Source organism: Pithys albifrons, chromosome 9, assembly GCF_047495875.1.
Source record: "Pithys albifrons albifrons isolate INPA30051 chromosome 9, PitAlb_v1, whole genome shotgun sequence".
In the NCBI taxonomy this organism is placed as follows: Eukaryota; Metazoa; Chordata; class Aves; order Passeriformes; family Thamnophilidae; genus Pithys; species Pithys albifrons.
The window spans coordinates 30,440,196-30,458,677 of NC_092466.1; the positions used below are offsets into that span (position 1 = coordinate 30,440,196).

General features: G+C 40.5%; 2 protein-coding genes across 11 annotated transcripts in view; one reads left to right on the forward strand and one right to left on the reverse strand.

Annotated features, from left to right (window-relative positions):
- PHYHIPL (phytanoyl-CoA 2-hydroxylase interacting protein like) overlaps positions 1-2,735 on the forward strand; it is a 57,841-nt gene extending 55,106 nt beyond the window's left edge. For all 4 annotated transcript variants that reach the window (XM_071563170.1, XM_071563168.1, XM_071563169.1 and 1 more), the window contains exon 5: positions 1,387-2,735. In XM_071563170.1, the coding sequence (XP_071419271.1) occupies positions 1,387-1,921 (535 nt within the window). In that variant the 3' untranslated portion in view covers positions 1,922-2,735. The remainder of the gene's footprint in view (positions 1-1,386) is intronic.
- Positions 2,430-18,482, reverse strand: part of FAM13C (family with sequence similarity 13 member C) — a 49,967-nt gene continuing 33,914 nt past the window's right edge. For 3 of the 7 annotated variants that reach the window (XM_071563164.1, XM_071563165.1, XM_071563161.1), the window contains 7 exons: positions 17,701-17,782; positions 15,575-15,783; positions 10,397-10,480; positions 8,006-8,101; positions 6,779-6,978; positions 5,282-5,383; positions 2,430-4,475 (listed from right to left, as the gene is read on the reverse strand). In XM_071563164.1, coding sequence (XP_071419265.1) covers positions 4,352-4,475; positions 5,282-5,383; positions 6,779-6,978; positions 8,006-8,101; positions 10,397-10,480; positions 15,575-15,783; positions 17,701-17,782 — 897 coding nt within the window. In that variant the 3' untranslated portion in view covers positions 2,430-4,351. The remainder of the gene's footprint in view (positions 4,476-5,281; positions 5,384-6,778; positions 6,979-8,005; positions 8,102-10,396; positions 10,481-15,574; positions 15,784-17,700; positions 17,783-18,482) is intronic. The other 4 variants (XM_071563167.1, XM_071563162.1, XR_011698491.1 and 1 more) reach the window with 3 other exon arrangements.

Sequence of the window (18,482 nt, forward strand, 5' to 3'; positions counted from 1 at the left end):
TGACTTTCCCTGAATGAAGCCTGACTTTTCAGATTGCAGAGGTTTTAGGTGATTATCCAAGCTGACTCAAGTTGGTTTTTTTCCTCCCTATTAATCATTTCAGTTATAAAATGCTAATTATGCCTCCCCATCAATGTCTTGTAAAAATAGGACTTGAGAAAGGATATTCTCTACAGGGGAAGGGAAGGGAAGGGAAGGGAAGGGAAGGGAAGGGAAGGGAAGGGAAGGGAAGGGAAGGGAAGGGAAGGGAAGGGAAGGGAAGGGAAGGGAAGGGAAGGGAAGGGAAGGGAAGGGAAGGGAAGGGAAGGGAAGGGAAGGGAAGGGAAGGGAAGGGAAGGGAAGGGAAGGGAAGGGAAGGGAAGGGAAGGGAAGGGAAGGGAAGGGAAGGGAAGGGAAGGGAAGGGAAGGGAAGGGAAGGGAAGGGAAGGGAAGGGAAGGGAAGGGAAGGGAAGGGAAGGGAAGGGAAGGGAAGGGAAGGGAAGGGAAGGGAAGGGAAGGGAAGGGAAGGGAAGGGAAGGGAAGGGAAGGGAAGGGAAGGGAAGGGAAGGGAAGGGAAGGGAAGGGAAGGGAAGGGAAGGGAAGGGAAGGGAAGGGAAGGGAAGGGAAGGGAAGGGAAGGGAAGGGAAGGGAAGGGAAGGGAAGGGAAGGGAAGGGAAGGGAAGGGAAGGGAAGGGAAGGGAAGGGAAGGGAAGGGAAGGGAAGGGAAGGGAAGGGAAGGGAAGGGGAAGGGGAAGGGGAAGGGGAAGGGGAAGGGGAAGGGGAAGGGGAAGGGGAAGGGGGGGTCTGTCCTTGCCGGAGCTGAGTAGGGCCAATGTGAGGTAGCCCCGGAGGGCTCCCCGGCCCAGAGCATAGCAATGGGGAGATGTCGTTCAGGGCCCACTAGGCCATGGCAGATAGCACATCCAGTCCTGTGCATGCAGCAGCAACCTTCTCCAGCAGTTGTGTACAAGAACTATATACTGCCTGCACCAAGAAACACATTAAGAAGCATTATATCCACTATATGGAGAGTGACATGCAATATTCAACATGTGTCTATTGTTAGGATTTTAGGGGAGAAAAGAGATCAGGTAATCAAAGGTATTGGTGGTTGGGGATTTGTCTGTTTGTTCTGGGGTTTACCTGCATATAATACCTACACAGCTGACAGAGAACCCAGGCTGGAAAAGGAGATTTTCTTCCAGAGCGGGAGATACTGTAGGTCTTCTGAAATCTGGTGCCACTTGATTTTCTTAGTCTTAAGACCATGACACTAACCACATTTTCAGTTTACCAGTTTTCCTTTGTGTCCCTTCAGTACTGTTTCCAAAGAGTACAATGTTCTAACTTCCCATTTTGTCTTTACCATGTGTTACAAAATAAACAATCCCGGTCATTCATTTGTAGAGAGCACCACGGGAATGCTATGCAGCCCTCTGTTAAGGATAACAGTGGCAGCCATGGCTCTCCAATCAGTGGGAAACTGGAAGGCATCTTCTTTAGCTGCAACACCGAGTTTAACACTGGGAAGCCACCACAAGATTCACCGTATGGAAGATACAGGTATGAGATTGCAGCTGAAAAACTCTTCAACCCAAACACTAACTTGTACTTTGGAGACTTCTACTGCATGTACACAGCCTACCACTATGTCATCCTCGTGATCGCCCCTGTGGGCTCACCGGGAGATGAGTTCTGTAAGCAGCGCCTTCCTCAGCTAAACATAAAAGATAACAAATTTCTGACCTGCGATGAAGAAGATGGTGTCATGGTTTACCATCATGCACAGGATGTTATTTTGGAGGTAATTTACACTGATCCTGTGGATCTCTCCCTCGGCACGGTTGCGGAAATTACTGGTCACCAACTAATGAGCTTGTCTACTGCAAATGCCAAGAAAGATCCCAGCTGCAAGACCTGCAACATCAGTGTTGGACGTTAAAACTTCCCTCGTTCCTTAGGAGCCTCCAGCCTCTGTTGCCCATGTCCATAGTCAGCCGTTTCTGTCGGAAGCATGCACATGCCGCTGTCACCAAAAGCAAACACCAGTCTTCAGAATCTCCAATAGCCTTCTTAGTATTTCTTCTCTCCCTCTTTCCCTTCTGTTCCCCCAATGCTTTAAATGATTAGAAGTCCTGGGTTTCTTTCTGGCAACCATTTATACCTAGATGCTGCAGAAATTGTTTTCTGTTTCTTGCCAAACTTAACAAAATCCTATATAAACTGCTTTAGTAAAATAAAAATAACGGCTTATAAATGGTGTTTAAATATGCATTCATTTTAACTACTGAACAAGTACTGGGATAACTCCAAACAGCATGAAAGGTTGTAATTGCAGCATGATTTCAATTTCAGAGCCTAGAAATGTCAGCACTTCCAACGTGTTGTTTGACAGTGTTATTTATGTTATTTATATTAGCTAACTGAAAACAGAAACTGTGTCTCGACATAATAAATATAATAGAAAAATATTTTATTTGTACTGTTGTATAAAATATTATACAATCATATAGAATATATAGATTACATTTTAATATCAATTGTATACATATGTCATTAAATCATTTCCCTTATCAAAGTTGTAGTTTGTAAACTTCAAATAGCTCTGTATCTGTTCCTGTTCCTCTAGACGACTTTAATTAAAACAGATTTATGAAGACCATTTCTGATTCATAAAAGTTAAGTTATAAATTATTAAGTCAGTACACTGAAACAGCAAACGTCTGTGAAATAAAAAATTCCTTTTTTAGTGTTCATATTTTTTCCTCCAAACTACTCGAAGATGTGCACATCTTCCAAATCATGCCATTACATACAAGATAAATACAAACATGGTTGGTACATAATAGGTGTTATAAAATCAAAATCTCCTTACCAAGATAGAAAACAGGTTCCTTATACTATGTGGTCAATACAAAATGGCAATTAAAGCAAAACACTAAACATGATTCAACTTACTTAGATCCCTTTTTCTTTCTTCAGTTAATTCTTCCCTCCTTTATGTCTGGGCAAGGTATTTCCCATAGTCCCTTCTTTTCATTTCCAACACAAAACCTGCTAATAATCCTTCTGTTAATAGTCCACTTTTCACACCAATGCTCTATCTCAAATAGTGACAAATTCTCCTTAATATTACACAGCGTGGTGCTCTGAAAGTTAAGAAAGATGCATAATTCCAATGGAAAAATAACTTTTTATAATCTTATTTTCAGTAAAGAAGAAGTCTAGCAGTCCTCATCAGGTAACTGTGACACTCACTTATATACCGTGTACTTTATCTATCCAAAATATCTTAGCATAATGCAATAATCTAGTCCTGTTTTAATATATATATATGTGGCAATTTATAACACAAGAAGTACTTCAACATTTTACAAAGTGCATGCGTCTAAACGAGCTTTGGTAGTCAGAAAAGCGGATGAGCAGATGTTTTAGCGTCAGGCAAAACAAAGTGCACAGTTTAATACGTAAACCAAAATCAGCATGTAGTTGATCTATTTACTGAGTTTTGAGTTCTGTGAGCCAGGTCCTGTGAACTAGTGAAAAGGATAGCAGCCAGGACATTTGTTCTCTCTCTTCCCAGTAACCTGGATCTATTCCATTTTGCCAAGCACTTTCTCTTATCTCTGAAAACCCAATTTGGCTGTCATGTTGTGTCCTTTTTTTTCCAGCATAAGCAGCTTCACTTTGCTCTACTCCCAGCCCTGGCACTGGTTCTTTCTATGCACCTTTCTTTGAAGCCACAGCTGAGTGGCAACCTTGTCTTGAAAACCAAAGTATGTTCTCAGTCATTCCTTCACTCATTTTAATTAATTTCATTTAATCTAGTGAACCACCACATTGAGAGCCAACATTAATAATTAATTACAGTGCATGTTAATTCTGGAAACGAACTTGTGGCACATTATCGTGTACTAAGATGTACTAAAAACCTGGAGAGCATTTTCTCACACTTTTAGAGCAGGTCAAACTGAGGATCCACAATATATCAGTGTCCTTTTAATTTCCTAACATTCTCACAGTGCACTTCAAGGCTTCTTCAAAAGGAAAAATATATACTATAGTCCACTCACCCGTGCTTAATATTCGTTCATATTGCTGTCCTCTCTCATCCCAGCTATTATAATTGGTAAAGTGCATCAAAAATCTCCGTGTGTCAAATAATTGTGCAGCAGACCAAGACCTGTAAGATTACTTTATCTTTTTCATTATTTGTTTTCTTGGGTTTTGTTTTGGGTTTTTTGTTGGGTTTTTTTTGTTGGGTTTTTGGGGGTTTTTTGGGGTTTTTTTGGTGGTTTTTTTTTTTTTTTTTTTTTTTTTTTTTTTTTTTTTTTTTTTTGCTAGAGAACAACATCACAGCATTGCATTCACTTCAAATCGTTTTGGAAATATCATGCTTGCTGATGAGAACCTCCAGGAGCCTAATTTTGGCTTTTGTGTGCTTGTATTCAGAGTATTCCTCAGCCATTGGCACCCGATCTTCTTTTTGGGGACTCCTATGGAAAGCAGATAAAAGTGCCATCACTTTTATGAGTAAGAAGTGAAACAGTCTTTAAAATTAATTCTGCAACAACTAATGGGGATTGGATTTTTTTTTCTTTTCTAACTGCAAATGACTAAAGATAATTTGACAGGACCAAAAAGCTCTAATGAACAAAACTTAAATAATATTATTTAAAATACTGAATTTTCATATGCCAGAAATTTTTTTTCCTGACAGCTGTACAATAATCACTTCATTCTCAAATATGCAGACAAGTTATAACATAATGCTTTGAAAACTGTTACCAGTTACCACTGTTACCAGTGCCCACATCCTCCATGGTTTTCAACAAAAAGGTTTGCTAAATGAAGGGAGGAGGAAAAACAAAGAGTGAAAAGTAGCCACTATTTAATTAAGGGTGAAATAAACAGTGGTTTCTGTTTTTAAAATCTGGCCTTTTAAAAATGGCCCAACTGCCAAGTGTCATTCCTGCAGATTGACATCCTCAGAAAGAGTTTTAGCAGCCTCCCTGCAGCTCCTGAAGATCCTGTGCTGAGGTGGGGGTTACACCCACTGTAGGCATGACCTGGAAGATTCCCAGATCCAGGCCATCCTCAGGAATGACCACATCCCAGAGGAAATAACAAAAAAGATAGATGGATGTCTCCAGAGAGAACAGACCCCTCCATTGTATTTTCCAGTCCCCAGCTGCAGGATCATTGCCTGCTCACCCCAGCGTGCCCATCCTGGCAGAAACAACACCCTGCACAGGACCCAAAGGACAAGGGAGAGAGAGGCTTTTGCTGTGTGGTGAGTTACCTTCCCGTCTGTTTGTAGAATTGCTCCTCAAACTCTCTCAGAGCTTTGCGGAGCCTTTTCTTATCTGCTCTGGTTTCTCTGAGATGTTCAAGCAGTACGGGCCTGTAAAACAGAGACAAGACCATGAGACCCCTTTGGGCTGGGAAGTGTAAAAGCCATGGACTTGGGTAACAAAGAGCCTGCTGGGCTGTGACAGGCACTGAGCTCAGGGACCTGAGACCTTCTGCTGCACTCCTTCAGTGACACAGCTGTGCCCCTCGCCTTTCACTGGTACTCTCATAACTCTAATGAAGTGAAGGCAAATACTCTGTGGTCAACATGGGGAAAAAGCATTCAGGAGTGGGTCTCTGTGGAATTAATGGAGTTGACAAGGCTCAGTGTCTCACAGGAGGAAACACATCTCTGTAACTGAATTAAAATCATCATTCAAGCCCTTCTCCTGTTTGTTATCACTCATTACTGTGATGCTGAAATGCCAGTAGTTCCCAAAAGCATCCTTTTTGGAGGCCATGTTTTAGCTACTATTCAGAGAATAAGGATTTTAGCAGAGAAAGAACTCTGTGATGGCATTTGCACCTGGTAAATATTGGGGGTTTACATAATAACAACATGTGCAGAAATATCTTCCCAGAATTTGTGAGAAAACTATTGTCCACATAGTTGATTCACATAGAAATCCAAATAATTCTTATTTACTCTCAATTTTGATGGAGCCTAATTAGCTTCATTAAATGCATCTAAGAACACCTAATCAAAACAAAAGACAAAGATACTCTAAGCTATGAGGACATGTCTAGAAGGCATAGTCTTCAACAAGTTTCTGGACTGAATGATGACAGCACAGTGCATCTTGAGCTTTGTTGTTTCATGCAACCTGAAATTCTTAACTACAAATCATAAGCAAGGCTTTATTTTTATTTCATACTGGAGGGTGGTGGTAAATTTCCAGGGCAGTGAGACATTAATAACTAGGCTTAGGCAAGGAAGAATTGATTTTACATGCATTTAGTGGCCTCCCATGTGACCAGTTGTTGTGTGACCTTTCCTGCAGCTCCCTGCTGCTGTTTGGATGCCTCATGTCACTGGCATTTTTGCATCACTCCCACAGTCTGTCCCAATACACACACAGAAGATCACTGTCCTCCAGTTTTATGACAGCTCTGTAAGACCGTAAGTAAGTAGACAGCAAAAACTTTTTGCCACAATTAAAGGTAGGTGTGCATACCTCTACTATGCCATTATATCATTATTTTTCCTATCTGCTTACATTCCTTTATTGTGCTCTTCCTGGACTTGGCACAAAGTTGTTTGAATAAATAGCTCCAACCACAGGTTTGCTGTCCAAACAACAAATCTCTGCCTCTTCTCTCCCACAAGAAAATGCTGACTCATTCCTTTACTGTAGAATGTTCCTACACAAGAGGTGTGGCTCATGTTTCATTTACAAAGTCTACATGAAACATTTTAGAACATTCGGGGGGAAAAAAGAGAACTTACATTGTGGCCTCATGTAAATTGGACATAGACAAGGCTGTTGGCCTGTAAACTTTTCTTTCATCCAGAGGTGAGACGTGTGCAGGCTCACTCTCCTCCTGAGAATAACACAGGTGCTCTTCCACAGGGAAGCAGGACATTGGACCAGATGACAACTCATGGCTGCTTTGAGAGTGGTCTTCATCTGAGTCTTCCTCCTCCTGCTTGGAAATGTTAAACATTGTTAAATTAATTATTTTAAAATAGAACACCAACAGTTCATAGGATGACAACCAAAAGGATTAGGATCTCACTTCCTGGATGTGTTCATTGAGGTAGGTTGAATATATTGAAAGCTTTACCCAGGTCTACCCAAGATTGTCCATGAAAGCACTGCTGGGGTCACTGCTGTGTATTGCCCACCATGACTACAAAGGACAAACACTGGCCCGGCTTCTGAGTATCCCTAGCCAGCAATTTATTCCTGTTTCCTCAAAAGCCCTTACATGTAGCAATTATTTAACGAACATTCTGTATTTATTCCAGCAGCACAGTCTGGCTGGAACTTGTGTTCATAAATATCAACTACTGTGTGCATTGTGTCGAGAAATTCTGACTCTAACAAGACTTGGAGGGAGATTACACAGTTTTATAGCTACAGATCTTAACTACAAAAATAGACCGATACTGCTGTCTTCCTCATGTTCCTCCATCCTCAGAAGAAAAGTGGAGCTATTGAAACTGAGGCTTAAACATAAAAACTCCATGGGGCAAAGTTCCTAAGAAGCAACACGAGGGGGAATTTCAGTTGAGTTTTTTTATAAAATAATCATGTGCATGTGTGCAAGGTTTTACACTGGGATGTTTCAAAGAAATTTTAGCTCCACTGTTGTCTAACAAGACAATGATAATTTTTTAATCTACCTAGCCCCAGTTACTATTAGATTTGTATTTTTGAAAGACGGGCTAATTAATTTCCAATTAATTTCCAATTGCCACAGTGGAAAACTAATGACAGCCTCTGATCTCTTGGCCAGTCCACTGAAGTGCTGCCGCACCTCTTCATGTGCCTAGAAGTTGAACTTTACAGACCATTTTCTCTCTTTGAAATATCAATAGCCTTTACTAATGAATGAACAGATTTTTTGAATATCAATAGTTCTATTGCTGCCAAATGGACATACAGGGACAAAGCAAACACAGCATTTTCTATGTTTTCTCAACAACAAATATGAATTCTTTCCAACTTACAATTGTTGTGATCAAAGATGGAGCTGCAAGAAGTTTCTTGATAATTCTGTATCTGTCATAAAGAGGTTTCATGAGACTCTTTTCTTGCTTGGTGACCTGAAGAGAAATCATAACAAAATGTAGTCCTCAAAAATTAAAAATAAAAGGTAAATAAAAAGGATTTTCGTTTACTCCTGTAAAGCTGAGAAAGGTATTAGAAGAATATGACCAGATGTATTTTGCTTCCATAGATAGTCTATGGGAACTGTCATTTAATCCATAAAAATTCTAAAAAGGAAATTGGTAAACTGTTTTCTAACGGAGAATAGCCAATGTGGTTTTCTCACTTTCTTGAGCCACACCCAGGTAAAGGGTAAATTATTCACTTTCTGAGAATGCTGATAGAGCAGTAAGAGTTAAGATATGGTGCTACTGTTCTTTGGATTGATGTCTCACTCACTCAGCTGTAATGATGGCAACACATTTCCTACAGGAACAGGACAGTCTGCCTGGGACAACACACCATTGCCCCAGTGGGGTGGAAAGCACCAGGATTACAGGCTTTACAACCTCCACGTGGAGCTGGCTCCATGCAGGGTTGCTGTGTGCATTCCTCACTGGAACTGCCTTCCATAATCAGGATTAACTGCCTGTTCATTTAGATTGCTCTTGGTATTTTATGAGCACTTAGGAGCATTGATTTGGAAGAGAGCTTGATCTCAAATCAGGTGATAAGAACCTGATCCAGCCACAAATGTGCACAAATGCAGAAATAAACCTTATGGAAACTAGCTGTGCAGTAGACTGACTTACTGCACTGAGGAAAAACAATAGCAAATTCCACAAGGAAGACAAAGAAGCGCCCAACCAAGCAAACAATCCCCATCCTCCCTAGAAAAACAACACGTTCCTAAGTGATCGCATGCCAAAACAGGGTCATTTGCAAGCTAGTTCACCATCAGCCTCTGCTCCTCAGCTCCCATGCCTATGGCCACTCTCTGGGTACCCTGTCACTGACTTTTGGTCCACTGAAGCCACGGTCCACCCCCTCAGATGAATGAACATACTGCAGGTTTGAAGCAAGAGACCTGTTGACACTACAGACAATAGCCCAGAGGTGCTCAGGAACAGCCAAATGCCTGGTCAGCAGGAGTAAGGGTGACAAACACAGGGTGACAATACCACATACATCTGGTTGACCATTTCTAAGGGCACATTTCACTGCAGAGTTTCAGGGCTTGCCTATCCCAGTGAGTCCACTTCTCTGCCCCAGCCATCATGTCCCATTTGACTACAACACACAGGAGTGGCTCCAGGGAATGCCAAATGAGCCAGACCAGATTGGGGGTTTTTTCATTGTAAACCTGGTCAGTGCCCTCTCTGTCTGATCTTGTTCAGGTAAGTGTGTATGAAGATGGTTCTGAGTCATTCTGTACATCAGCAGGGCAAACCATCATACCCAGTATGCTCTGCTGTCACAGAGCTGCTTCAGCCTTGAGAACACCCTCTCTGAACCCCTTGCTACAAAGCATGCCCTATTACTCTCTTTTCTGTCTTTGCATCAAGTCTCTTTTACCTCTATACAGCACTAACAATTTCCTTTTTGTTGTCCCTCTTAGGAAATATAATTTCTTCATACCCTCCTTGTATACTCTCTCCATCCCTCAGCTCTCATTCCAAGCCCAAGGAAGAACAACAAAAATGGTTTTATCAAGATGCAGAGGTCAGATTCAGATCATAATGATTTTAACAGCTGGCATATTTTTGGACACATGCTGATGCCATTCCCCTTTTCCTATACCAACATTTACTAGCCAGAAATACAGTCATAAGAATACAGACATAAATATGAAATTTCTCAGTTGTGTATATACAAATTTTCTAATCATCATCTCACCAATGATGGAATTTTTTTTGTTTGCACCTACATTCAGCAATGAAGTCCCTTGAAAGTATTTTAATTACTAGTTTTAAGTGCTGCTGTGTCATAAAGGAAAAAAAACATGTGACAAGCCATGTCATTTCGTAGTTCATGTCTTGGAAGTCGCCCTGTATAAAACCTTTCTCAGCTGCTAAACATTCTAAGCATATATTGTAGCAGAGCCAAGGATGCATGAGCCAGGTCTGCTGTGGATATGTAATCTTCCAACTTTATCATCAAATTCTGCACTTTCAAGTCATGAAGAGACACAGAGCCACTAGAAATTCTCTATTTTAGTTTAATTTCTAACATATAAACCAAATTCATCAGTATCAGGCAACAATATTTATACCTGAAAATTAGTCTGAAATAACTAAAATTATGTTAATTGTGTAAGATTCATCTAAATATATTTAATGTACAAATCCAAAAATATTTGTTAGAGAAGTCAGATAATTTTCAATGTACCTATCTTTCCATGGCATACTTACAGGTTGTCCATGAATACTCTCAAAATATAGTAGACATTTCTGAAGATTGATTTTTTCCAAAGCCATTTGCTTTTTTGTCATATCCTATTTAAAAAAGTTATTTATAAGATTATGAGTCAGGATTTCATGACAAGGGTACAGGTACATATCTGTTTAATAATCTCTTCTCCCCAGATAAACATTAATAATGAATTCTGAGTCTGTCTGCACTGAGGTCAACAGGGACTTGGCATTACCTTAGCAAGAACAAAGTCCAAAATTACATGACTGAATTTTTAAATGAATCAAAAGACATGGCCCCCTCTCAAGGCCTAATGCAGAGCTGATGGGACCTATGGAGATACTCCTGATTGGAGCAGGCTCTCTGTCTGGCCTTTACCAGTGGAAAATACTCTGTACTCACTTTGGCTCACCAAAGTAGAGCCTTTGGGTCCTGAACTTGTGCTGTCTCTTATGGAGAAAAATGCATGAATGTAAGTTTACTAAAGGCCTAGAATCTTATGGTTCTTAACTATCACACATCTAATACTTGATTGCCTTGAGTTCTCTCAACATTACTATTCTACACAAGCAATTTCACAAACTGAAAGACAGAAAGTGTATTAAGCTACTTATGGAGCACTTATCTGGACCATTCCCAAGGTACAAACCATGCTCTTAGACAATAAGGTGAGAATCTTCGTGTGGTGCTCAGAGTCTGCATCTGAAAAGATTTTCTGGGAATACCATTTGACAGAATGCCTAAACAACCAGGGGTTTTGGCTGGAATATCCCAGACAAGTATCCCCCATGAGGTGTGTCTCATAGAAGGTCACAGCAGCACATGGGTAGAGGGTGTTGTCACTGAGATCCCACAGACACCATTGCAGTACTTTCTTAGAACATTTTAGGTAACATTTATGAATAATCATCGTAACTGAAAAACTAAACAAATATGTTTCTCATCTATCTTATAGAGAAACAAGAAAATAATGTTAATTTCCATTCGGCAGGTCAGTTCATAAATCATAGAGAGCATTCCCTGTTAGATATTGAGTCTGTTTAGTTGCAACAAGTGAGAACAGTCACCATGCTAGTCAAAATACTCAGAAACTTGCAAAAATGCAGAGAGGACATTCCTCAACTTTATAATTATTCATGAAAAAAGAGAAACAGATTTGCCTTGGCTGGTAAGGGGTGTGGAACAGAAAGCTCAGCAATGCAAACCCAACCTGTTTATGGAGTGGAATGATAGATTCACAATGAAATCCCTAAATATTCAGCTGCTGTGATCCTGTGATGAATACTCTATAAATGCTGGGGGTACTGGAAAAAGGTACTGCCTACAAAATGACATGGCAAAAGGCTGAGCAGTCAGCAGGAAGTTCTGGCTGGACAGTGTGCATGGACAGAACCGCTGTGGGGGAGCTGCAGCAGAAAGTGCATCTCACACTGACAGTTTATTTCTGTTCAAAAATCACAACAGGAATCACTGATACCAGAACAATGTTGAGTTTTGAACATTGCAAATTATTAGTACACGTACAGGTGTTTGATGCAGGGAGCACATGATGTAACAGGTATTTCCTTTCTCCCTTTCCTCTTCTTCCCAACAAGGTCTGCTCTTGAACACCAAGGATCTAATGGCATTTTCCACGCTGTCAGATCATGGCAGAGCTGGATGAATTAGGGCCAAGTGTTCAGAGGTTTGGAGAAGATGAAGTAATGGGAAAACCATGGAGTTGGGGACACACACACACACACGGTGTCTTTCTGAAGAAAGTCAATGACTAAGGATTTTTTACCAACAACTTGAAGAAATATTTTTACTAATTAGACTCTACTTTTAAAAATATATCAAGCCCTGAAGAAACAACACTCTTGTAATATCAGAGTGCCTTGCTATTAACTTCAGCAGGAGCAAAACCTTTTTTGTTTGCTTCTTAAATGCAAAACCAGTGCACAGCCACTATTCAGAATTGCTAATCACATTTTGCCTAAAAGGTCTGCAAGAGTTAATCACTCCAAAAAAAAAAATCTGTCAGTCATGTTACGAGATGAGTTGCTAACTAGAATGCAGGAGTATTATAAATTAGCTAATTTTTTTATTTATTGCTAGTTCTGCAATTAATACAAGGTTAATTCTTTCAGAAACTATTAGGCCCGGAGAAGCTGAATGGTTAGGAAGAAATGGGAGATGATCATTAATATTGATTTTACACACAAGAAATTATCTCAAGGGGGCTTGGCAATTAAGCCTATTTCATTACCTCATTTTGTTAGCAATCTCAAGACAGGTTTATTTTCAGCTAAGTTTGAAATGGATGATAATTTCAAAATCAGAGGAGGCAGGTGAAATCACAAACTACAGAATTGTCTGAGACATCTTAGGACTGCAGGCTGTGCACACCAGCGGGAAATTCAATGCTAATTAAATAACAACACTGCTTCATAGCCAAGGAGAAGATGAACTGAAGTGGGTCAATAATGACAGATACATAAAGGGAACCAGTCTGAGAAAGGCCTTGGGGGACAGACTGCAAACATTCAAACTGAACATAAGGCAAAAGTTGTTTGTGGCATATAAAGAAAGAAAAGGGAGACTTCACCCAAAGCTGAGGTAATAGTTTAGCTTTCATAACATGGGATAGAGTGCTGTATGCAGCTGACTTCATTACTAGTCTGTTCCCTACATTCTTAACATCCCTTACGGTTGTTTTTCCAGACAGAAAATACAAACTGAGGACAGAAGGACAGACAGCAGGACAGCAGGGGCCGGGCCTGCCTGGGGCCTCTCAAAGGCAGTGCTTTGTTTCCACACAGGCACAGAGTGTGGGTTCCCAGGGCCAAAGCTGCCTCCTGGGGGTGTGTGGTGGCTCATTGCAAAGCAGCACTGAACACCAAAGCAGAAAGAAGGCAAACTATTACCCAAGCCACCAGCTCCCTGCACAAGGAGCCAGTGATGCAAACAGTACCAGCTGCCCATCCCTTTGTGGATTACTGAGTCATCCACAGGTCAACCCCAATTTTGTCTACACCTTCTCATTCCATAACTTTATTTACAGCCTCTTTTGCAGGAGGGGTATTCTGTTCTGGAAACCACATTCTGCTATTTTATATTCAGGTCTTGTGGTTTGTGCTCTTCAGACACACTGGGATTTTACTCTGCACCTCTCTGAAGGACACACAATCTCTCATTTGTATTTCAGCAGAGCCTCAGAGGCTTTCCAGAGTGGAACTTCAGGGAAGAGCTTGGCAGGCTTTTACAGAAACACTATCCTTGCCCAAAATAACTAAATATTGGAAAAAGAAACATTTAGCTGCTATTTAGTATTAATCTGGCTCAGATTCTGGTACAGGATTTAAATGTTATGTACAAGATAAAATGTTGCACCTAAGAAATATCTACAGTAACAGCAAAGTTGTTTGTATCTGAAATGAAGCCTTTGATCTTTGCTGTAACCATTAGACATCCTTGATTCGTTTCACATCACCAGTGCTATAAACCTCATTCTCCCCCAAAAGTCCAGGATGAGTCATAATCAAAATCCAATGTTTTTTAATGTTACAATAGAGAGCTACTAAAATATATCATTTTGAAATAGATCAATTTGATTTCATGTTACTCCTTCTCAAGACTCTGTTCCCCAGCAGTTTGGTATAACTACTACCTTTGCTAACAGTTCTCTCACCAAGAATAAAAACAGCATTTGACAATATTGACTTGTGCAAACATTTAATTTACATTACCATATTCTCTGTGAGAATATTTCAGGGGAGCACAGCCACTGCACAGATTAAGGAGGTTATCTTGGAAAACCAGGAGAAGTCCAATAAATAGAAAAATTAGTGGGACAGAGACCCACACCCAGCTTACTCTTATAAGAGTTTTTTGGACAGGATTTCCTCACTGACATCTGTTTTGCTATCATCTGATCTCACTCCTTGCATAATAAAAAACAATTTAATAACTGAAAATATTATTCTACAGTTTGCACTGTTGGGTTTTTAGGACTATATGCAGAACAGAATGGTTTTATTGTGTTCTTTTGTTTTCTGGTTATGAAACACTTTTTCCATTTCAAGTTTTTTAAAAAGTAGCATATAAAAAGAAACAATTAAAAAATCAGTCATGTATGCAGAGCTCAAGATCTCAGAAGCAATGGCATTGTTATGCACAATTCTGGTTTTTATATAGCAACTAGTTGTTTAAGAACTAAGAATAGAAACAAAACAAAAATTAAAAATTATATCTGCTGGGTTCTCTGTGTTACTGAAATCCACCCAGAATAATTTCTTAGTTCTCACATAGTTCAGCCTTTAGTTCTTCACCCCTCCCTGTCCCCCTTGTCCCCTTTTTTATTTACCAGCCAGCGTCTAAATGCTACTGGCAACATTTAGATTTTAGCTACCTCTGAGGGCAGAATTTATTGTCTTGCTTGGCTGTATAACATCAGGACAGCAAAGTAGCCCCCCAGAAAAGTATTTCTATGGGTGGTATGTATCAGTTCAGACAATCCTATAGCGTGCCAGGAACAGGAAGGTGCAGCACAACTTTAAAACATGTACTAGTTTAAAATAAAAAATTAATTGCCCAGCCAAGTAATCACATCTCATGGAATATTGCTCCTACATTTAGAAGAATAAGTGGGGACATGGAAGAGCAGAGACAGTACCAGCACAAGTGAAGGTACAAGATCAGAAGGCAGAGCAGTCTGGATGGTTGTGCTCCCCACAGGACCTCAGTGCATCAGCAGGGCAGAGCCTTTCAGCATTTCTCAGGTGATAGGGGACCTTTATCATCAAAAGGACTTCAGGAAGGCTTTTAGTCACACAGTTTCTATGAGCTCAAGAGAGGATTGCATTTGCTGTCACCACCTTCAGCACACCAGGATATGCTCTGCCTGCACACACAGCCACAAGTGGGCAGGTTCCAGCGGTGCCTGGCAAACAGTTCTACTCAGGCTGCTCAGAGCAAAACATGCTCAGGTCTACTTGAACAAGCCTTCTGCACCTCTTTGTGTGAGCAACATTTCCCAGAGAAGTCACTGCAGAAAACAGCACTAGAGCGAAGATGGACTGTGGTGCCAGCTGACAGAGGATGCACACACAGGGACACATCCTGAGTCATCAATACACACACCAGTACCTCCCTTGGGTGATACAGTTCTGAAGGAAACAGCCAAGCTTGTTAAATACCTTAATAGTCTCAGGAAGGTTAAAGTGTTGTCTTTTATCCTTTAGCCGTCTCAGAACACTGTCCATGGTTTCCTCCACTGAGGGAGCTGGTTCCATGCTCGTGGCCTCCTGTGTGCCAACCTCTTTAGAGGTCCCAGTGCTTTCACAATGATCCTTTCTTTGGGCTGCTGTGGAGGAGTTTTGCTCTTCTGACATTCTGAGTTTCAGCTCTGAAAGGCAAATTACATGGCAAGTAAGTAGATTAGAAATATTTGCAAAGCAGTTTCCTCTGACACTATTAGAAAAAACCAAACAAAACAAAGCAAAACTTTCCTATGTCTCGCATACAGTTATTATAATACCACAGATATACAGGAAAGTAATTCTGCTTCAATTTAACATGCAAACCTTTCATCTGCTTAAAAGGAAATCCAGTGGTCCAGAACACATTGCTATGTGTCCATGACAATGACATTTGCAGCATGTATGTAATCCTCTTTTTTCCCCAAGCCCATCTTTGATACAAAAGGTGAGGACTGAAGGGGCACTGGGTTCAGGAGTGGGGCCTGGGTATGAATTAGTGCTGAATTTCAGTGGGAGTGGTCCTCACAGGGAGAAACAGCCACTCCCTTAAATTACTTCCCTTGGCAGAAGAGCACCCGAACAATGCAGCAGACAGACAGGTTACAGTGTGTTCAAGCTTTCCAGTCATCAACCTGCCTGGATGTGATAAAGTATGCAAGTGTATTAGCTTGACAGCAAGCCAAAGACCCTGGAGCTCCAGGGACCTGCACAGAGCAACAGGAAAATTGAATTACTATTTGAATTAGCTCCCGTCAAACCAGACTTTGTTCCTGGCTTGTGAAGCACCTTGGGCAAGGCAGAAGATTGATGGCTCCAGATGTGTTAAATTTGTTGAAATCCATGCAGAACCAGTGACAGAATGTTTTAGCTGTGACAGTCTGAGGATATAGACCAGCTTTGCAGGGAAACCCACAACTTTTAGTAAACCCATAGAGCTAGAAAGGATGGACAAGCCTTATGAACTTAAAGAAGGACCTACAAGCACTTGAGAGTTTTCCATTTCAGTTGTACTTGTCATGTGAAGCTCGTGAATCTTGCTTCACTAAAAAGCAGTGCTGTTATTCAGGATAATAAAATCAAGGGTTGTCACAGGATCAAGGCATTTTAGGTGGGAAGATTAAGCTGATCTATAAAAACTGGACCCCCTGGCCAGGAGAAGCACTGGTTGAGTCAGAAAGATAATCTTCAGAAAGTTAACTACATAGATTGGCCATTTCTTCTCATTTGGCTTTCCTGGACTTGTAACACAAAGTTCAAGGAAAAGTAACAACAATAATACTACTAATAATAATGAAATCATACAGAATAGTACTCAAGGGAGAACTTTCCAGAAGAAGTTTACTGAAAGATGGATTTCTAGTTCTTTACCACAATCACAGCCTCTATATCTACATTATTAACTATATCCAGAACAGAGAGGAAAGATAATACTACGATTTATTTAGCAGTGAGAATCTATTTACAACAGGGGAAAAAATATTTAGATAAATTATTAATAGCCTTAAGGCAAAAAATCAATCTCTCTTGGCTACATTCTCCCTGAGGAAAAGCATGTGATACACCCCCAGATGTTAATGGAGACAGTCAAGGGCAAAACCTGAACATCAAGACCAAATCTAATATCAAGGAAAGATCTGGTTTTATTACCAAAATAAATTAAATCTTTAGAGATGTGTATCCTCAGTCCTGAAGAAACATTTTCACCTACATTTCTGCTATTACAAGGAAACTTTCAACTTCTGTATTTCAGATACTCATAAAAATACTCAGAATAGGATTGCCTTTTGCATGAATGTTTATAGTGACAAGGGAGAAATGGTGTCGTTTTCCCCTTCCCCTTTCCAGCCTTGTCATGAAGGTGGAACTGGCTTTCTTTAATCCCTGCTTTCAGGAATCAAGGCAAGTCATATCTCCTAATATCTGTGTTGCCTTTGGGAGGCTTATTGCCATTCACTGTGAAAAATAAGCAGAGCAGTGAGGTTAGAAAACTGACTCAAGGATTCCAGGTACACTCCTACTTCCAAAGCTTCAACAGTAAAGGGAAATGATGTGCTATTATGTACCTTTGAGCTGCTTACGACCTTTGGCCAAAGCATTCATCCATTTCAGAACTTCAGGATTGGAAGTCTTGTCACCATGGGAAGGCTGAATGCAAATAAAAATGTAAAGAATGTAAAGAAACAGAAGGAATTAAGAGTTAAATGATCAAACAGAACAAACCCTGTGTGCTGCAAAATGCCCTTAGTTCCCACTGTACGGTGTCGTGGTGCCACGCAGAGCATTTGGCCTGATCCTGACATTAGTTTGCCATGATTTCTCTCTCCCCATTGTGGCACACAGTGCTAAATGGGCCTGAGCATTTGGTCTCTGATCATTCAAAAAACTCAAGAACATTTAAGTCTCTGACTAATCAGGTAAATAATCTCACTGACTTGAAAATGATTAATCAAATACCTAGTTTTAGTCAGGTTCCTAAGTGATTTCCAGGACAGTAACTGCAGCTCTCTGTCCCTGGGCAGGGATAAACCCTTGCTTTAAGACAGGGATTCTCTTGTGAAACAGCACTTTAAAATTTTTAACTGAGCTGCTTAAATAATCAAATGAAAAATCCTCTGCAAGAGTGACTTCAAAAGTAACTAACAACTAAAGCTTTGTAAGTCAGTTATTTCTTTGCACTTAGAAATTACCTCCAAATTTAAATCAATTTACACTGGGTCTTCAAAACTCAGATATTTTAAGATGAGACTGGACGTGGCACTTAGTGCCATGATCTAGTAATCACAGTGATTTGGATCAAGGGCTGGACTTTATGATCTCAGAGGTCTCTTCCCACCCAACTGATTCT